The sequence below is a fragment of the Nerophis ophidion genome, linkage group LG03, assembly GCF_033978795.1.
Source record: "Nerophis ophidion isolate RoL-2023_Sa linkage group LG03, RoL_Noph_v1.0, whole genome shotgun sequence".
NCBI classification, from domain to species: Eukaryota; Metazoa; Chordata; class Actinopteri; order Syngnathiformes; family Syngnathidae; genus Nerophis; species Nerophis ophidion.
In genome coordinates, this window is record NC_084613.1 from 75,185,642 (window position 1) to 75,204,296 (window position 18,655).

The following is an 18,655-nucleotide window of genomic DNA, read 5'->3' on the forward strand; positions in this document are numbered from 1 at the left end:
ATTTGTTATATATTCTAACAAAGAGCAGATTAGATTTTAACCTATTTAAAACATGTCATCGAAATTATGAAATACATTTTAATCAGGAAAGATTGCTAATGATGTTCCATAAATTCTTTTTTTTTAATTATTTTTCAAAAAGATTCTAATTAGCTAGTTTTTCTCTTCATTTTTTTCGGTAGAATTTTGAATTTTAAAAAGTTGAAATTGAAGATAAACTATGTTTCAAAATTTAATTTGTCTTTTTTTCCTGTTTTCTCCTCTTTTAAACCATTCAATTAAGTGTTTTTTTCGTCATTTATTCCCTACAAAAAAAACCTTCCGTAAAGGAAAAAAATGTACGACGGAATGACAGACAGAAATACCATTTTTTTATATATATATATATATATATATATATATATATATATATATATATATATATATATTTATTAAAGGTAAATTGAGCAAATTGGCTATTTCTGGCAATTTATTTAAATGTGTATCAAACTGGTAGCCCTTCGCATTAATCAGTACCCAAGAAGTAGCTCTTGGTTTCAAAAAGGTTGGTAACCCCTGCTCTACATCATGCCATAGAGGTGATCAAGGCTTTTATAAAGTAAAACATAAAAACACAAATCCAATTAGTGTTAAGAATGACCCATATATTGGTGATTCAAATAATCCAATCCGGAGAAGGTTGACGTCCGCTTCCCCTGAAACCATATATCCTGACTCATCGTGTAAGAGCTGGACTCCGCTCGCTCGCACGCACAAGCGAACCCCCACCACCGGAACCTCGCCCGCGGGCATCTTTATGGGTCACAGCCCCGTTCTTCATTGGGTGATGAATCCAAAAAGTCAAAAAGGAGGGAAAAGTAACACCTCTGGCGTTGGCGAGAGGACAACATAACCTCCCCCTTTACGTTATTTGCGTGAGGATTCACAGCTGATCGACGTGACATATGCTGCCAATGAAACCTTTAAACATCTTGTCTCAGCTTGTTACTTCCGATCCAAAGCCCTCCTCTCGGACTGCAGACAGGCCCCCTGCAACTAAGGGCTTACCTTTTACACGAGGGCAGCCATTCTATATTAGTATAAATGCACTGAAATACATTACATTGTTTGACGGGAAATGCATCAAAATGAAAGCAAAAGAGGTTATTCTGTGCCTTTTAGCATATTTCCTCATCCCCCCCTTCGCAGTAAATGAACAATGTTCATTGGACAATAATTGCTAATCGCCAGTTCATTTGACTAATTTGAACCATTTGGAAGTCAGCGTAGCTCAACAAAAAAATCACACTGCTACAGGGCCTTGGCCACTCCTTACAAAACCCAATGAGCCCAGATAATATTGCTGATTAATAACACTGATATCCTTTTTAGCTACAGGCCTGGGCTATTTATTTATTTCTGCTTGGCTTTGCATGTTTGTGTGCCAGTTAATTCCTAACATGACAGGATTTGTTGTTAAAGGGGAACTGCACTTTTTATTTATTTTTTGACATAACACGTTATATTTACGTATTTTGCTCATTTTAGGAATATGGTGGCATATTAATTTCACAGATGCATCACAACGTTCCCTTTTCCCTTCAACAACAAATACTACTAATCATGGCAGACTTTGTGACAGCCAACATAGACTACTTGGGGACAAATATATATACAGTGGGGCAAAAAAGTATTTAGTCAGCCAGCGATTGTGCAAGTTCTCCCACTTAAAATGATGACAGAGGTCTGTAATTTTCATCATAGGTACACTTCAACTGTGAGAGACAGAATGTGGGGAAAAAATCCAGGAATTCACATTGTAGGAATTTTAAAGAATTTATTTGTAAATTATGGTGGAAAATAAGTATTTGGTCAACCATTCAAAGCTCTCACTGATGGAAGGAGGTTTTGGCTCAAAATCTCACGACACCTGGTCCCATTCATTCTTTCCTTAAAACGGATCAATCGTCCTGTCCCCTTAGCAGAAAAACAGCCCCAAAGCATGATGTTTCCACCCCCATGCTTCACAGTAGGTATGGTGTTCTTGGGATGCAACTCAGTATTCTTCTCCCTCCAAACACGACGAATTGAATTTATACCAAAAAGTTCTATTTTGGTTTCAATTGACCACATGACATTCTCCCAATCCTCTGCTGTATCATCCATGTATCCATTTTGGTATAAACTCAACTCGTCGTGTTTGGAGGAAGAAGAATACTGAGTTGCATCCCAAGAACACCATACCTACTGTGAAGCATGGGGGTGGAAACATCATGCTTTGGGGCTGTTTTTCTGCCAAGGGGACAGGACGATTGATCCGTGTTAAGGAAAGAATGAATGGGGCCATGTATCGTGAGATTTTGAGCCAAAACCTCCTTCCATCAGTGAGAGCTTTGAATGGTTGACCAAATACTTATTTTCCACCATAATTTACAAATAAATTCTTTAAAATTCCTACAATGTGAATTCCTGGATTTTTTTTTTCCACATTCTTTCTCTCACAGTTGAAGTGTATCTATGATGAAAATTACAGACCTCTGTCATCATTTTAAGTGGGAGAACTTGCACAATCGGTTGCTGACTAAATACTTTTTTGCCCCACTGTATGCTTAAGTACAGTGGTGGGCCATGCGTTTCTCACCTAGGCTTTCAGTGACTTCCGACTTTACCTCTCAAAATAATTGGTAAATGGGTTTATACTTGTATAGCGCTTTTCTACCTTCAAGGTACTCAAAGCGCTTTGATACTATTTCCACATTCACTCTTTCACACACACACATTCACACACTGACGGGAGCTGCCAAGCAAGGCCGTAACCTTGACCCATCAGGAGCAAGGGTGAAGTGTCTTGCTCAAGGACACAACGGATGTGACGAGGTTGGTAGTAGGTGGGGATCGAACCGGGAACACTCATGTTGCTGGCACGGCCACTCTCGTGTAATTTATGGCGGGCCAACTGTAATGTTAATTTGATATTGCCTTAAGGCCCAAATGGAATTACACAGCGGGCCAAATGTGGTCCACGGGCCAGAGTTTGGCACCCTTGGTTTAGAACATTCAAAGAGAGATTAATTTGAAAATGACAAAAGATGAACTGGTCATTATTTTCCCTATAGTCTATGAAATAAATTGTCCATCCACTACCCTACGTGTCTGAGACAGGTCCACTTGTGACCAATTAGTGTGCAAAGGTATCCCAACAGACTGCCACTAACAGTCAGGCTGTCATCGAGACGGGGGTCGTGTGAATTCTCACAAGTCCATTGTCCATCTGTAGTCCGGCTGCACCAACAACAACTGTGAGGGCTTGTAAAAATGATCGGCAGCACAACAGGAACTCTTCCTCCCCTCCAAAGAAACGTGTTCACACACATGATGGCGGACTCAGAATTGAACCCTTCCTAACACATGCCCACATTGCACTGATTAAAGAATATCAATGATTTGTAAATAACATCCTGGTCAGAGGTTAAGTGAAGCCCCTCTGGGAGTGATCTGTAGGCAGATGTACCGCTCGAATGTCACCTTCTTACTCTCTGTAATCTCTCCTCACCAGGCCTTGAAGACACCTTGAAAAAGTCTCTAGGAGAGTCCAGTCCCGCTGTTGCCTTGGTTCCAGTTGTGGACTTGCCTGACTGCCTCATCCTCCATCTGTCCTGTTGGCTCAGCGCATGAGAAGCACAGCCAGGATCCACCGTTCTGACTCTCGAACAACATGAGGATCCAAACCACGACGTGATCCTGGTATTTGGGCCTAGAATCCATCGTTTTACCCAATGGTGCTTTGGATATAATTCAGTCTTGAGGACCTCTTAGGAAAAGAACGTCTTACAAAGTGTCTAGAGCATCCATCCATATCTACCGCTTATTCCCTTTCGGGGTCGCGGGGGGCGCTGGCGTCTATCTCAGCTACAATCGGGCGGAAGGCGGGGTACACCCTGGACAAGTCGCTACCTCATCGCAGGGCCAACACAGATAGACAGACAACATTCACATTCACACACTAGGGCCAATTTAGTGTTGCCAATCAACCTATCCCCAGGTGCATGTCTTTGGAAGTGGGAGGAAGCCGGAGTACCCGGAGGGAACCCACGCAGTCACGGGGAGAACATGCAAACTCCGCACAGAAAGATCCCGAGCCTGGATTTGAACCCAGGACTGCAGGACCTTCGTATTGTGAGGCAGACGCACTAACCCCTCTGCCACCGTGAAGCCCTGCTTCTAGAGCAGTGGTTCTTAACCTTGTTGGAGGTACCGAACCCCACCAGTTTTATATGCACATTCACCAAACCCTTCTTTAGTGAAAACGTTTTTTTTGTTTTTCAAATTCAAGACAAAGTTATATGTCTTTTACTGGTGCACAAAAAGAACCGTGCATGAACCACAAAAAAATTACACACCTGCAAATCAGATGGAAAACTAGAGGTAACATTGTTTGCAATTCGGACCGAGAAAGCGACGATTTCCCCATTAATTTGAGCGAGGATGAAAGATTTGTGGATGAGGAAAGTTAGAGTGAAGCACTAAAAAAAAAAAAAAAAGAAAAGAAAGAAAAGGCGACGGCTCCAGGCGGCTGGAGTGGGAGCGATTCAGATGTTATTAGACACATTTACTAGGATAATTCCGGAAAGTCCCTTATCTGCTTATTGTGTTAATATGGTTTAAGTGAGATTATAAAGTCATACCTGAAAGTCGGAGGGCTGTGGTGATCGCCAGTGTCTCTGAGAGAAGCCAATGGAGGAGCCAAGATCACAGCTGTCTTTTTGACAGCTGCAGGAGGAGGTCGCATAATCCGCTGAAGTCTCCGGTAAGAGCCGACTTAATATCACAATTGGTTGACATTTGGTAGAAAAAAATGTTCGCTTGACCGCTCTGTGTTAAAAGTTCACAACAAACAAAGAAATACTGGCTGTGTTTCAGTTGCTAAAGGCAGCTGCAATCCACCGCTTTCCAGCAACAGCATTCTTCTTTATAGTCTCCATTATTAATTGAACAAATTGCAAAAGATTCAGCAACCCAGATGTCCAAAATACTGTGTAATCAAGCGATGAAAATAGACGACTTTTAGTCGTGAGTGGTGCTGGGCTGAAATGTCCGCTCCAACCAATAACGTCACAAGCACACGTCAACATAAGCGTCATGAGTCTGTGACGTTTTCAACAGGATACCTCGCGGGAAATTTAAAATTGCAATTTAGTAAACTAAACCGGCCGTATTGGCATGTGTTGCAATGTTAATATTGTGAGACTTGTGTGGCATATTGTTGCCGGGTTCGGTCCTTCGAGGATGCGTCGGCAAGAACACAGCAAAAGGTAAGAACTAAGGGATTTATTAAACTCAAAAAAGGCTAGAACAAAAACACTGGTGTAAATAGAAAAGGCAAATAAAAGCGCTAGCATGAAAGCTAGGATATACAAATAAAAAACTAAAAATGGCACGTAGGCACACAAAAGGGAAAAACAAAACAACTAGCATGAAAGCTAGGAATAAAATAAAGCTTAGCGTGAGAGCTAGCGAGATAGAGAATGAGAGACAAGTCATCAGCAGTTGCATGAGAACAAACTAAGATCCGACAATGAGTGAACAGAATAGGCTGGCTTATAAAGGGTGGTGATTAGTAAAGACAGGTGTGCAGGAACCGAGAGTAGCAGCTGAAACTAATAAGAAACCATGGAAACAGACTAAACAGGAACTGAGCGGGAGAGTGATACAAAAACAAAGCAGCAAACAACAATATGTAGATATCCGAGCAGCGGATCGCAACAAATATTTCATCATTGATATACAAACTATCAGACTGCGTGGTCGGTACTAGTGGGTTTCAGTAGGCCTTTAAGAGACCACTGGTCTAGAGAGAAACAACAACCCTGTAATAGTCTTTTTACGAGCACAGGGTTAGATACTCCACAGGCATAAAACCGACAAGTCCATTTGAACTCTTCGTCAATGTCCAAAGTGGAGTTCCTAGCACTTGATGTTTCATGGCCTTGTTCAGGAAGTCAGTCCCCAACTTCCTTTGTCCTTGGTGAATTTCTTCTGCTCCTTTGCGTCATAGTTCCTTTCAGTCCCGCATCCTTCCAATCCTTAAGCCGAGTCCTCAGAGACCAATGTTTCCTTCCTCCTGCCCAGCATCTTCTTTGCTTGGTACTAGATAGATTTCTATGAACCAGGGTTTCTACCAACAACTTCCCGAGCTGATACAATCTCTCACCGAGTATGCAATCGCTGTCTGTTATGTCGACCATTGGATGTCAGATGTATAAAAGTCACAACAATTCGCCTGCTAACACCATTTGATTGCTGCAGTTTTGTACATTCCAAAGTCTCATATTGGATAATTGGGTCGTAGAGATCAGGAACGTGTGGATTCGTAGTTTCCCCATCTGCCACAGTTATATTAACTCTGTTCAGAACACAGCTATTTTTTTTCCATATTATTGAATTGGACATGCGGTCCACTTTCTCGCTGGCCTCAATCTCCTCCTGGATAAAATGTGTCTTTTTATCAAAGACACTGAGGTGTCAATACAGTAGTTGTTGCTTATTATTAGTTAATTGGTGTGTTATCTGATCCCTTCAATATGTTGTGTTTTTTGCTAAGGCCCCGTCTTCCTTAAACAAATAATTATTTAGCCTAAGCCACACTAAACTATCGTTTAAGGTCCCCCTCCTTGGATACATTTTTTACATGGGTAAGTGTGGCCTGTATCTCTTGAATCTTTGGCTCTTAGCTTTGTATATACTCATTGATCGTTTACAAACTGAGTTCAAAGAGGAAGTGACGCCAGAAAGGCCGCGCCCCACACAGGAAGTGACGTCAGGAAGAACGCGCCACATCCAGCTTCAAAATAAAGCGGTTTGGTAACTCGGAGTTAATCAGTGGAACTATGGAGGCGAGTCAACCAGACATGCCCGTGTTTCTCCTTCCGTCTGTATAGAACAGGGGTCGGGAACCTTTTTGGCTGAGAGAGCCATGAAAGCCAAATATTTCAAACTGTATTTCCGTGAGAGCCATATAATATTTTTTAACACCGAATACAACGAAACGCGTGCATTTTTAAGTAAGACCAACATTTTAAGAGTATAATAAGTATCTTATTATTTTTAATAACATTGTTATTCTAAAAGTTAACCAATAATAAATATAATACTTCTTACCATTAATGCGACATCTTGAACATGGATGGTTGGATTAAAATGCATGAGAATGTTTTATAATTTCAATGTTATTTTAAACACTGTGATTACCAGCAGAAATATTAATTACTTATCATGTTAAGCAATGTCAGCTAAGATTTATCTGAGAGCCAGATGCAGTCATCAAAAGAGCCGCATCTGGCTCTAGAGCCATAGGTTCCCTACCCCTGGTACAGAAGCTTGTGGTAATCTCACATGAATACCTTAAAGGGGAACATTATCACAATTTCAAAAGGGTTAAAAACAATAAAAATCAGTTTCCAGTGGCTTGTTGTATTTTTTGAAGTTTTTTTCAAAATTTTACCGGTCCCGGAATATCCCTAAAAAAAGCTTTAAAGTGCCTTTTTTTTCGCTCTCTGCGAAGACACTGTTCATTTTCCTGTGACGTCATACAGTGCTTCCAATACAAACAAACAATGGCGAATACCACAGCAAGATATAGCGACATTAGCTCGGATTCAGACTTGGATTTCAGCGGCTTAAGCGATTCAAGATGTTTGGAGTATGAAAGTATTGAAGAAGAAACTGAAGCTATTGAGCGAATAGCTATTGACGCCATTCATAGCCGTAGCATGGCCGAATAGCTGCGTTAGCATCGCCGGTAAAATGTGCGGACCAAACGATCTTTACTTTCGCGTCTCGTGACACCGGAGCAACTTAAATCTTTCGATTGGTAAGTGTTTTTTTCGCATTAAATGTGGGTGGAGGGAAACGTAATATAGTTGCAAATGCATCTGCAGGTTATCCATACATCTCTGTACCATGTCTGCTTTAGCACCGCCGGTAAATAGCATGTTAGCATCGATTAGTGTAGCATGTTAGCACCGATTAGCTGGCAGTCAACATCAACAAAACTCACCTTTGTGATTTCGTTGACGTTATCGTTGCAAATGCATCTGCAGGTTATCCATACATCTCTGTGCCATGTCTGCTTTAGCACCGCCGGTAAATAGCATGTTAGCATCGATTAGCTGGCAGTCACGCCGCAACCAAATTTGTCTGATTAGCACATAAGTCAACAACATCAACAAAACTCACCTTTGTGATATCGTTGACTTTATCGTTGCAAATGCATCTGCAGGTTATCCATACATCTCTGTGCCATGTCTGTCATCGCCGGTAAAATGTGCAGACACTCCGGCACATTCAATGAGGGTCTGGCGGCAGATTTCTTGCCACTTTCGCATCTTCGGGCCAGTGGTGCAACTTGAATCCCTCCCTGTTAGTGTTGTTACACCCTCCGACAACACACCGACGAGGCATGATGTCTCCAAAGTTCCAAAAAATAGTCGAAAAAACTGAAAATACCAGGGCTGAGACCCGGTGTTTGCAATGTGTTGAAAATGTAAATGGCGGCTGTGTTACCTCGGTGACGTCACACTCTGACGTCATCGCCACAGAGCAATAAACAGAAAGGCGTTTAATTTGCCAAAATTCACCCATTTAGAGTTCGGAAATCGGTTAAAAAAATATATGGTCTTTTTTCTGCACCATCAAAGTATATTTTGACGCTTACATAGGTCTGGTGATAATGTTCCCCTTTAAGAGAAAATGATTGCAGCTATTTGGGATACAACACTTCTCATGTGGCAAGAGAACTTTCCAATATCCAGGTCAGCCGTGATTATACTTACCGAAAAAGTCAATTTGTCAAAGGAGAGACAACGAGAATGCGGGCTCCTGTGGATGTGATAAAAAAAAAAGGTAGCGCGTGCTTTGTATTACCTGGCCGTCGATGGAAGACTACAGATAACACGATTGCTTTTGGACTGGGAAAGCAGACTGTATCAGTTATTGTCTGCCATGTATGTCGCGGACTCAACGTCTAGGTCTAGAACAGGGGTAGGGAACCTATGGCTCTAGAGCCAGATGTGGCTCTTTTGATGACTGCATCTGGCTCTCTGATAAATCTGAGCTGACGTTGCTTAACACGATAAGTAATGAATGATTCCACTTGTAAAAAATAATGTTACAAATACAAAACATTCTCATGCATTTTTAATCCATCCATCCGTTTTCTACCGCACCTGTTCAAGAAGTTGCGTTAATGGTAAGAAGTTATTTATTTATTATTGGTTAGTGTGGGGCTTGGTGGGGGTTCTTCAGACCACCAAGCACCGACATGAGAGCCTGTTTCAGGGTTAAAATATTGTTTTATTTTTCAATAAGTCTCTCAGTGACTTTCCAGCAACTGTATTTCCAGCCCCAACCCCGTCTCTCCTCCTGGCTGCTGCTTATAACAGAGCGACAGGTGATTAGATAACAAGGCCCATGTGGGCCTTCTACACACCTGTCGCTGCAGGCCCGCAGGCCACACCCCCTCCACAGTTAGCTTCAGAATAACAATGTTAGTACAAAGAATAAGAGACCTTTTATACTCTAGAAATGTTGGTCTTACTTAAAAATGCACACATTTAGTTGTGTTCAGTGTTAAAAAAAAATATTATATGGCTCTTACTGAAATATATTTTAAAATATTTGGCTTTTTGGCTCTCTCAGCCAAAAAGGTTCCCGACCCCTGGTCTAGAGTATATAAAGTCACCAAAATGGTGAAGGCAAAAGAGTGTAGGAGTGTCCTGACCAAATATCTAGATCCCTAGATTGATTTATGTAAAATGTTTTTTTTATCACATTGTTTACGTGCCTAATAAAGATTTAATTTATGATTGCTCAGCTGTGATTCACTACAACAGGGCCCCACAGCACACTGGATTCCAGTTAATTGAAATAGCAAAACACTGGATATTGTTCAGATAAGTTACATTTAAGAACTTGCACACAAAGCAACACTAGAGGTGACTATGACGTGCTCATTTTTCGCGGTTGCGTACTAAGTCGCGTTACGCTGGCGGAGGGAGGGGTGGTCAGGGGGTTTTAAACCAGTGGTCCCCAACCTTTTTGTATCCGCGGACCGGTCAACGCTTGATAATTTGTCCCGCGTGGTCCTTTATTTATTTATTTTTTTTTTTCTTTGTCATGAAAAAGGGAGGTTTTTGTGGTTGGTGCACTAATTGTAAGTGTATATTGTGTTTTTTATGTTGATTTAATATATATATATTTTTTTTATAAAAAATTATTCTGCGGCCCGGTACCAATCGGGCCACGCCATGGCCCTGTGACTGGGGACCACTGTTTTAAACGACCATTGTGTGTAGACAAGGATAAGGTTAAGTAGGATTTACTCTGGATAACCTTATTCGACTTAATGTAGACGTGGTCTAAGTCTTTACCACACAAAGGAAACGGCATCAAAGGTCAGCTTTCAGCTGACGACGGTGCTAGACATGTATTGTTGTGACTTTTTTTAACATTGGACAGTGAAATAAGAGCGGGTCTCACAGTGGAAGTTGTTTTTTTTCCCAATAATTAACCAACAGTCAAAAACAAACGGGTGAACCTTAATACTTAAAGGTCTACTGAAACCCACTACTAGCGACCACGCAGTCTGATAGTTTATATATCAATGATGAAATATTAACAATACGGCCGGTTGAGTTTACTAAATTACAATTTTTTAATTTCCCGTGGAGTTTCTTGTTGAAAACGTCGTGGAATGATGACACGTGCGTGTGACGTCATGGACTGTCAGGAAATATTAGCCCAGCACCACTAGCGGCTAAAAGTCGTCTCTTCTCATCGTGCAATTAAACAGTATTTTGGACGTCTGTGTTGCTGAATCTTTTGCAGTTTGTTCAATTAATAATGGAGAAGTCAAAGTAGAAAGATGGATTTGGGAAGCTTTAGCCTTTAGCCACACAAACACACGGTGATTCCTTGTTTAAAATTCCCGGAGGTGAAGCTTTACTATGGATCAGAGCGGTCAAGCGAACATGGATCCCGACAACTTGTCAACCGACAGGTTTAGGTGAGAAAATTGTGTTAAAAAGTCGCCTCTTACCGGAGATTTGTGGAGTTTGCGCCGTCCTTGTATCTGCCGTCGACTTCCCTCAGACACTGGCCTCAAGACACCCGTGGACACACCCCTCCGGCTATCAGGTACTATTTAACTCTCCAAGGTTCTCATAGTCATCATTGTCACCGACGTCCCACTGGGTGTGAGTTTTCCTTGCCCTTATGTGGGCCTACCGAGGATGTCGTAGTGGTTTGTGCAGCCCTTTGAGACACTAGTGATTTAGGGCTATATAAGTACACATCGATTGATTGATTGACTAAAACACTAGCAACACAATAGAAAGATAAGGGATTTCCCAGAATTATCCTAGTAAATGTGTCTAAAAACATCTGAATCTGTCCCAATGCAATCGCCTTTTCTTTTTTTTTTTTCCCTAGTCCTTAGGATATCAATATCCGCAGCCATAAATCTTTCATATTGCTCAAATTAATGGGGAAATTGTCGTTTTCTCGGTCCGAATAGCTCTTTTTGTTGGAGGCTCCCATTATAAACGATGTGAGGGTGACGTCATCGTCTGCGACTTCCAGTACAGGCAAGGCTTTTTTTATTAGCGACCAAAAGTTGCGAACTTTATTGTCGATGTTCTCTACTAAATCCTTTCAGCAAAAATATGGCAATATCGCAAAATGATCAAGTATGACACACAGAATGGACCTGCTATCCCCGTTTAAATAAGAAAATCTCATTTCAGCAGGCCTTTAACTCTTCACCGCAAAGTGTCGTACTAACATCGAACGCTTTTTAAAGGACAATTTTGGATCAATCTGGAGGGTTTTTTTTTTTTTCGTTGTTGAAATTGCCGACTACTGATTCTACTTATTACAGCACTCTCTGTCATTATGAACAGGGCTTCCTTTACTTGGTGGTCTACGAGACAAAGGACTCCAAAAATGTCATTCCGTGAAGCCATAAACAGCAACTCCTAATATGTAGTAAAGCAATATAGATTCACCGTGTGTGTGTGTTTGTGTGTGTGTGTGTGTGTGTGTGTGTGTGTGTGTGTGTGTGCGTGTGTGTGTGTGTGTGTGTGTGTGTGTGTGTGTGTGTGTGTGTGTGTGTGTGTGTGTGTGTGTCATGCTCCTCGGGACTGGAGGTGTGTTATTATTGTGTAATAGGCAATCAGCACCAGGCACCCGAAAAGATTAAGCCTCTTTATGTTTTCTATTGATTGTAAAGGCGGCCTGGTTAATAGGAGAGGGACTTTGCCTCACATCGCTGCAGGCGAGGAATTAACCTGTGTGTGTGTGTGTGTGTGTGTGTGTGTGTGTGTGTGTGTGTGTGTGTGTGTGTGTGTGTGTGTGTGTGTGTGCGTGTGTGTGTGTGTGTGTGTGTGTGTGTGTGTGTGTGTGTGTGTGTGTGTGTGTGTGTGTGTGTGTGAAATAGCACTATTAACCGTCGCTCCTTGGAACATTTCTTTTCTCAAAGATCATGAACCGTATATTGATGAACCGGAGTCCGAACGCATCTCCAGACCTCACCTCGGCCTACCTAGCGATCGATCCTCGCCCCGCCCATCCCGGCCCGTTGTTTGCTTTTCATTGTTGCTATCAAAAATTGGAACAACGGCGGCTGCCAATAGAGCCTGAAGATTTTTGCTTTATTGACGCTTGAGAAACACAAACAAGCAATTATTTATGAACTCGGGCAAGCTAATACGCTGGGAAGTGTATTGGTTTTCACCGTTTTTTTTTAGATTTTGTTGTGGGGTGGCGCTCGAACTAACATACAGTGGGGCAAAAAAGTATTTAGTCAGCCAGCGATTGTGCAAGTTCTCCCACTTAAAATGATGACAGAGGTCTGTAATTTTCATCATAGGTACACTTCAACTGTGAGAGACAGAATGTGGAAAAAAAATCCAGGAATTTACATTGTAGGATTTATAAATAATTTATTTGTAAATTATGGTGGAAAATAAGTATTTGGTCAACCATTCAAAGCTCTCACTGATGGAAGGAGGTTTTGGCTCAAAATCTCACGATACATGGCCCCATTCATTCTTTCCTTAACACGGATCAATCGTCCTGTCCCCTTAGCAGAAAAACAGCCCCAAAGCATGATGTTTCCACCCCCATGCGTCACAGTAGGTGTGGTGTTCTTGGGATGCAACTCAGTATTCTTCTTCCTCCAAACACGACAAGTTGAGTTTATACCAAAAAGTTCTATTTTGGTTTCATCTGACCACATGACATTCTCCCAATCCTCTGCTGTATCATCCATGTATCCATTTTGGTATAAACTCAACTCGTCGTGATGACAAATATAAGGGCATGCTATGAAGCCATTGCCTCAAACACCTTCTACAACATGTATAAACTGCTTGCCAGTCCAGCAACATGTTGTGAGAGGCTTCCGCAGATGCACGCACACGACTGGAAGGCATACTGGGTGACACAGAGTACACTGACGGTTGTGATATAAAAAACTTTAACACTCCTACTAATATGCGCCACATTGTGAACCCACACAAAAGAAGAATGACAAACACATTTCAGGAGAAAATCGTCACAGTAACACAACATAAACGCAACACAACAAATACCCAGAATCCTTTGCATCCAGGATACATCCTGACTATGTTATACACCCCGCGAGCACCAAACCCCGCCCAACTCAACCACACAGGGAGGGAGGCGGGGGGGGTTGGTGCTCGCGGGGTGTATAACATAGTCAGCTACAAACCGCCTGTTTGTAGCTGAGATAGGCTCCAGCACCCCTCGTGACCCCGAAAGGAACAAGCGGTAAAAAAATGGATGTATGAATGAGTCCCACGGCACACCAAACAATATCTCACGGTTACATTAGTGTGCCGCGGCACAGTGGTTAAGTGTAAGGGTATTCACATTGTCTATGGAAAATTAAGAATGTAAGAGTGGTACTATTTTATTTTTTTTTCATACGATTTAATTCCTGTCATCTGGCTTTTAGATTTCACGTATTTTGAGCACCGACTGAAGTTTTTGGAACAATAAAACGTACAAAAGTCCGCCGAAATGTTGTCGATGACTTTCGTACGTCTGAAAACTCTGGACCTGAATGATGCCTTTCCACAAACGTCGAGTTTACTGGAAGGCGACCACTTGTCGATCACGTCCTTAAACACTGGCTTGGGTCTATTTCCACAGAGACGCCGACAAAGCCACGAGGATATAGTCTTGCTCTCTTGACGGGACGACGGGACGTCACGTGACAGACGTTCCTTTGTGTCCCGGCCACTGTTATTTATTCACAAAATGACTGAAGACAGGGTGACATTTACTTTTGCCCGTGTGTGTGTGCATTTTTCCTGCCGAGCCGACCAGCCAACCGCTCTGCATACAAAACTGCCTTTTTTTGTTGTAAGCAACGTTGTCGTCCTTTGTGTGCCGTGCAGCCACCAGCCTGCGGCTCTTGTCATTTTGGCCTTGCACATGGACTTAACTGGGTGTTTCTTCCTCGAGGCCAACCGGCCTTGTGTGTGGGTGTGTGTGTGTGTGTGTGTGTGTGTGTGTGTGTGTGTGTGTGTGTGTGTGTGTGTGTGTGTGTGTGTGTGTGTGTGTGTGTGTGTGTGTGTGGGTGTGTGGGTGTGTGTGTGTGTGTGTGTGTGTGTGTGTGTGTGTGTGTGTGTGTGTGTGTGTGTGTGTGTGTGTGTGTGTGTGGGTGTGTGGGTGTGTGTGTGTGTGTGTGTGTGTGTGTGTGTGTGTGACTCACTTGGACTACATACAGTAAGGTAGTTTTAGTAGGGAGTGACCTCACTGCTGGAAACCCCCCCCCCAGACATGATTTGGTCTTGATTGTTCCGCCCGATTGTAGCTGAGATAGGCGCCAGCGCCCCCCGCGACCCCGAAAGGGAATAAGCGGTAGAAAATGGATGGATGGATGTTTTCACATTTAAATTATTTTTTTGTTTAACACTTTTTATTTTTTTATTTTTTTGTGTTTATGACATGATGTGTCTTCTTTACGTCACAACCTGAGCTCAGAAAAGTGTTTTTTGTTTTGTTTTTGTTAATCACATGAAGCCAGCAAAATGATGATATTAGTTGGTGTTTGTCTCCCTCTGCTGGATATCATGAGTATTGCAAATTAAGAGCTGTAAACCAGGGGTGTCAAACTCGAATACAGAGTGGGCAAAAATTTAAAACTGAACAAAACCGCGGGCCAAAGTTGAACAAATGAACCATTTAATAGGGACCTAAACAAGTTTTGCATTGAATATTGAACAAGCAAGGCTTATATAACGTTATAGTGACATGTAAAATCGAGTTTTAAATAATAATAATAATAATAATTAAAAAATATCAATGGCATATCAAATAAGATTTAAATAAAAATTTAATGCCTCGTTTCTATTTGCAGCCCTCTGAGGTAAATATCAAAATAAACTTTTTCCACAGGCTAATAATACATTTGCAAATAAAATAACAATAATGAATGAATCAAACATTCAAGCCTTGAAGTAGCAAGAGAAAGTGCATGAGTAAAACGTTAATTATTGCTTGGGGAGATGGGATATACTTTAGCGTCCCAGAAGAGTTAGTGCTGCAAGGGCTTCTGGGTATTTGTTCTGTTGTGTTTATGTTGTGTTACGGTGCGGATGTTCTCCCAAAATGTGTTTGTTATTCTTGTTTGGCGTGGGTTCACAGTGTGGTGCATATTTGTAACAGTGTTAAAGTTGTTTATACGACCACCCTCAGTGTGACCTGTATGGCTGTTGAACAAGTATGTCTTGCATTCACTTGTGTGCGTGTGTGTGTAAAAGCCGCGTATATTATTTGACTGGGTTGGCACGCTATTTCTACGTAGGAAAAGCGGACGTGACGACAGGTTGTAGAGGACGCTAAAGGCAGTGTCGTTAAGGCATGCCCTCAATATTGTCGTCCAGGTGGAAATCGGGAGAAATTCGGAATAATGGTTGCCCCGGGAGATTTTCGGGAGGGGCGCTGAAATTTGGGAGTCCGGGAAAATCGGGAGGGTTGGCAAGTATGAGTATTACCGGTGAATTCGGTGTTACAGCGGCAATGCCGCTGTATAATACCGGCGGGCCAGCTCTAATGTTAATTTCATATTGCCTCAAGGGCCAAATGAAATTACACGGAGGGCCAAATTTGACCCGCGGGCCAGAGGTTGACACCCATGCTATAAACTGTATTGTAGTGTGGCTTTGTTAATGTCCTTGTTTATTTGTGTTTTTTTGTTTTGTTACGCATTTTATGAATTAGTTAATTCATACCAATTATTATTTTCAATGTATTTAGCTTTCTTTTGTGATTACTTGTTTTGTAAGGTGGCTTTAAATTTTTGGAAAAACTAATACATTTCGTATTTTAACCATATAAGGTCGAAATCCTAATAATGAAAAGTACATAACATCGAAAATGTAGAAAATATATTTTTTAAATGTTCAGATTAATTAGGTAATTCAAGTTGACTTTTAAGTTAAAGTAAACATGATTGTCACACACACACTAGGTGTGGCAAAATTACTCTCTGCATTCGACCCATCACCCTTGATCACCCCCCTTGAAGGTGAGGGGGAGCAGTGAGCAGCAGCAGCAGTGGTCGCGTCCGGGAATTATTTTTGGTGATTTAACCCCCAATTCAACCCTTGATGCTGAGTGTTGTTGCGTTGGACCCGGTCTTCTGCCGGTCACCTCCCAGGTTGGTTCAATGACACATAAGCTGGTTATAAACAAATCCCAGGCAGAGTTGCTTATTTTTATATTTTATTACCAAAGCTTTGGGAGGCCAATCTAGATACAACAACCTTTCAATCGCATTGCCCAAATTGATCTAATTCTACTAAGGAAGTGTTGCCTCTTCTCTCCCTCACACCCGCCCCCCTTCTCCCCCCCCCCCCCCCCTCCTAGCCTGAGACATTTGAGATAAAAGAGTGTTATGACTTCTCGCTACATTCCAACTATCAAGGCCAGGAACAGGAGGTGTGTGGGTCGGATCACAGCTGACTCTTCTCACCCTGGACACAAAATATTCTCCCCTCTTCCCTCAGGCAGGAAACTACGGTCCATCCAGACCCACACCTCCCACCACCTGAACAGTTTTACCCCTCGGCCATCAGACACGTGAACAATACCAAGATCGGATAGCTCAATTACAGCTCATGTTATTCCATTCTGTGTTACATGTCTTTTATGTTGCACGATTGTGCCAGGTAAAATTCCTAGTTTGTGAACCCGTTCTCAAACAATGGCAATAAAAACTTTTCTGATTTCTGATTTCTATGCATGGCCCATACTTAGCTATTTTAAAAAAGATATCTATCTCCAGACGTGTTAATAACATGTCTTGAAATATTTCTTCATTAAATGATGTATGCTGTATAATTGATGGCGGAAAGAATCGTACAATTTAAAGCAAGGTACTGTGAAGTGTTTCATTATATTTGTTTTATTTTTTTAAGTACTGATGATGGTAAAACATAATTTTTCTATTTTATGTTTTTTTTTTTTAATATTTCGCTTTATTTTATTATTACTGTTTAATAAAGTGTTTTGAAATATTTATTCATTGAATGAAGTATGCTGTATAACTGATGGCGGGAAGAGTCATACAATTTAAAGTAAGGTACTTTGAAGTGTTGTGTTATATTTTTTAAGTACCGATGACTGTAAAAATATTTTTAAATTATTTAATATACATATTTTTATATGTTTCTTGTTATTTTATTTTTGTTTTTTATGACATGTCTTGAAATATTTCCTCATTAAGTAATGGATGCTATATAACTGATGGTGGGAAGAGTCATGAAATTTTAAAAGAAAGTACTTTCAAGCGTCTTAATATATTGTTTTACTTTTTTAAGTACCTGATGACTGCAAACATCTTTTTTAATTCTTTAATATATATCAACGACCCCAAAGAGAATAAGCAGTACAAAATGGATATATATATATATATATGTATATATATATATATATATATATGTATATATATATATATATATGTATATATATATATATATATATATATATATATATGTATATATATATGTATATATATATATATATATATATGTATATATATCTATATATATATATGTATATATATATATATACATATATATATATATATATATATAATTGTATTTGTTTCATTTTTATATTTTTATAACGTCTTGAAATATTTCTTCAAGTTGGTATGGTATTTGTATGCTGCATAATTGATGGTGGGAAGAGTCTCACAATTTAAAAGGAAGGCACTTTGAATTGTTGTATTATATAGTTTTTATTTTTTAAGTACTGTTGACTGTAAAAAATAATAATTCTATAATACATTTTTTTATATATTTTTCTTTGTTTTATTTTTTAAGTAAATATTTCTTCATTAAATAATGTATGCTGTGTAATTGATGGCGGGAAGATTCATACAATTTAAAAGAAGGTACTTTGGAATGTTGAATTATATATTTTTTTAAGTGCTGATGACTGTAAAATAATATATATTTTATAATATACACATATTTTTTTATATATTTATCTTTGTTTTATTTTTATATTTTTTCATCCACGTCCGACAACTTGTTCGAAAAGAAAGCAAACTCAGTCACTAACACTCCAGCCGGTAGGAACC

General features: G+C 40.5%; 1 protein-coding gene across 2 annotated transcripts in view; it reads left to right on the forward strand.

Moving 5' to 3' along the window:
- The window catches only part of dph6 (diphthamine biosynthesis 6), a 200,469-nt gene extending 183,168 nt beyond the window's left edge, over positions 1-17,301 (forward strand). For both annotated transcript variants that reach the window (XM_061896056.1, XM_061896057.1), the window contains one exon: positions 3,536-17,301. In XM_061896056.1, coding sequence (XP_061752040.1) covers positions 3,536-3,654 — 119 coding nt within the window. In that variant the 3' untranslated portion in view covers positions 3,655-17,301. The remainder of the gene's footprint in view (positions 1-3,535) is intronic.
- Positions 17,302-18,655: the final 1,354 nt, after the last annotated feature.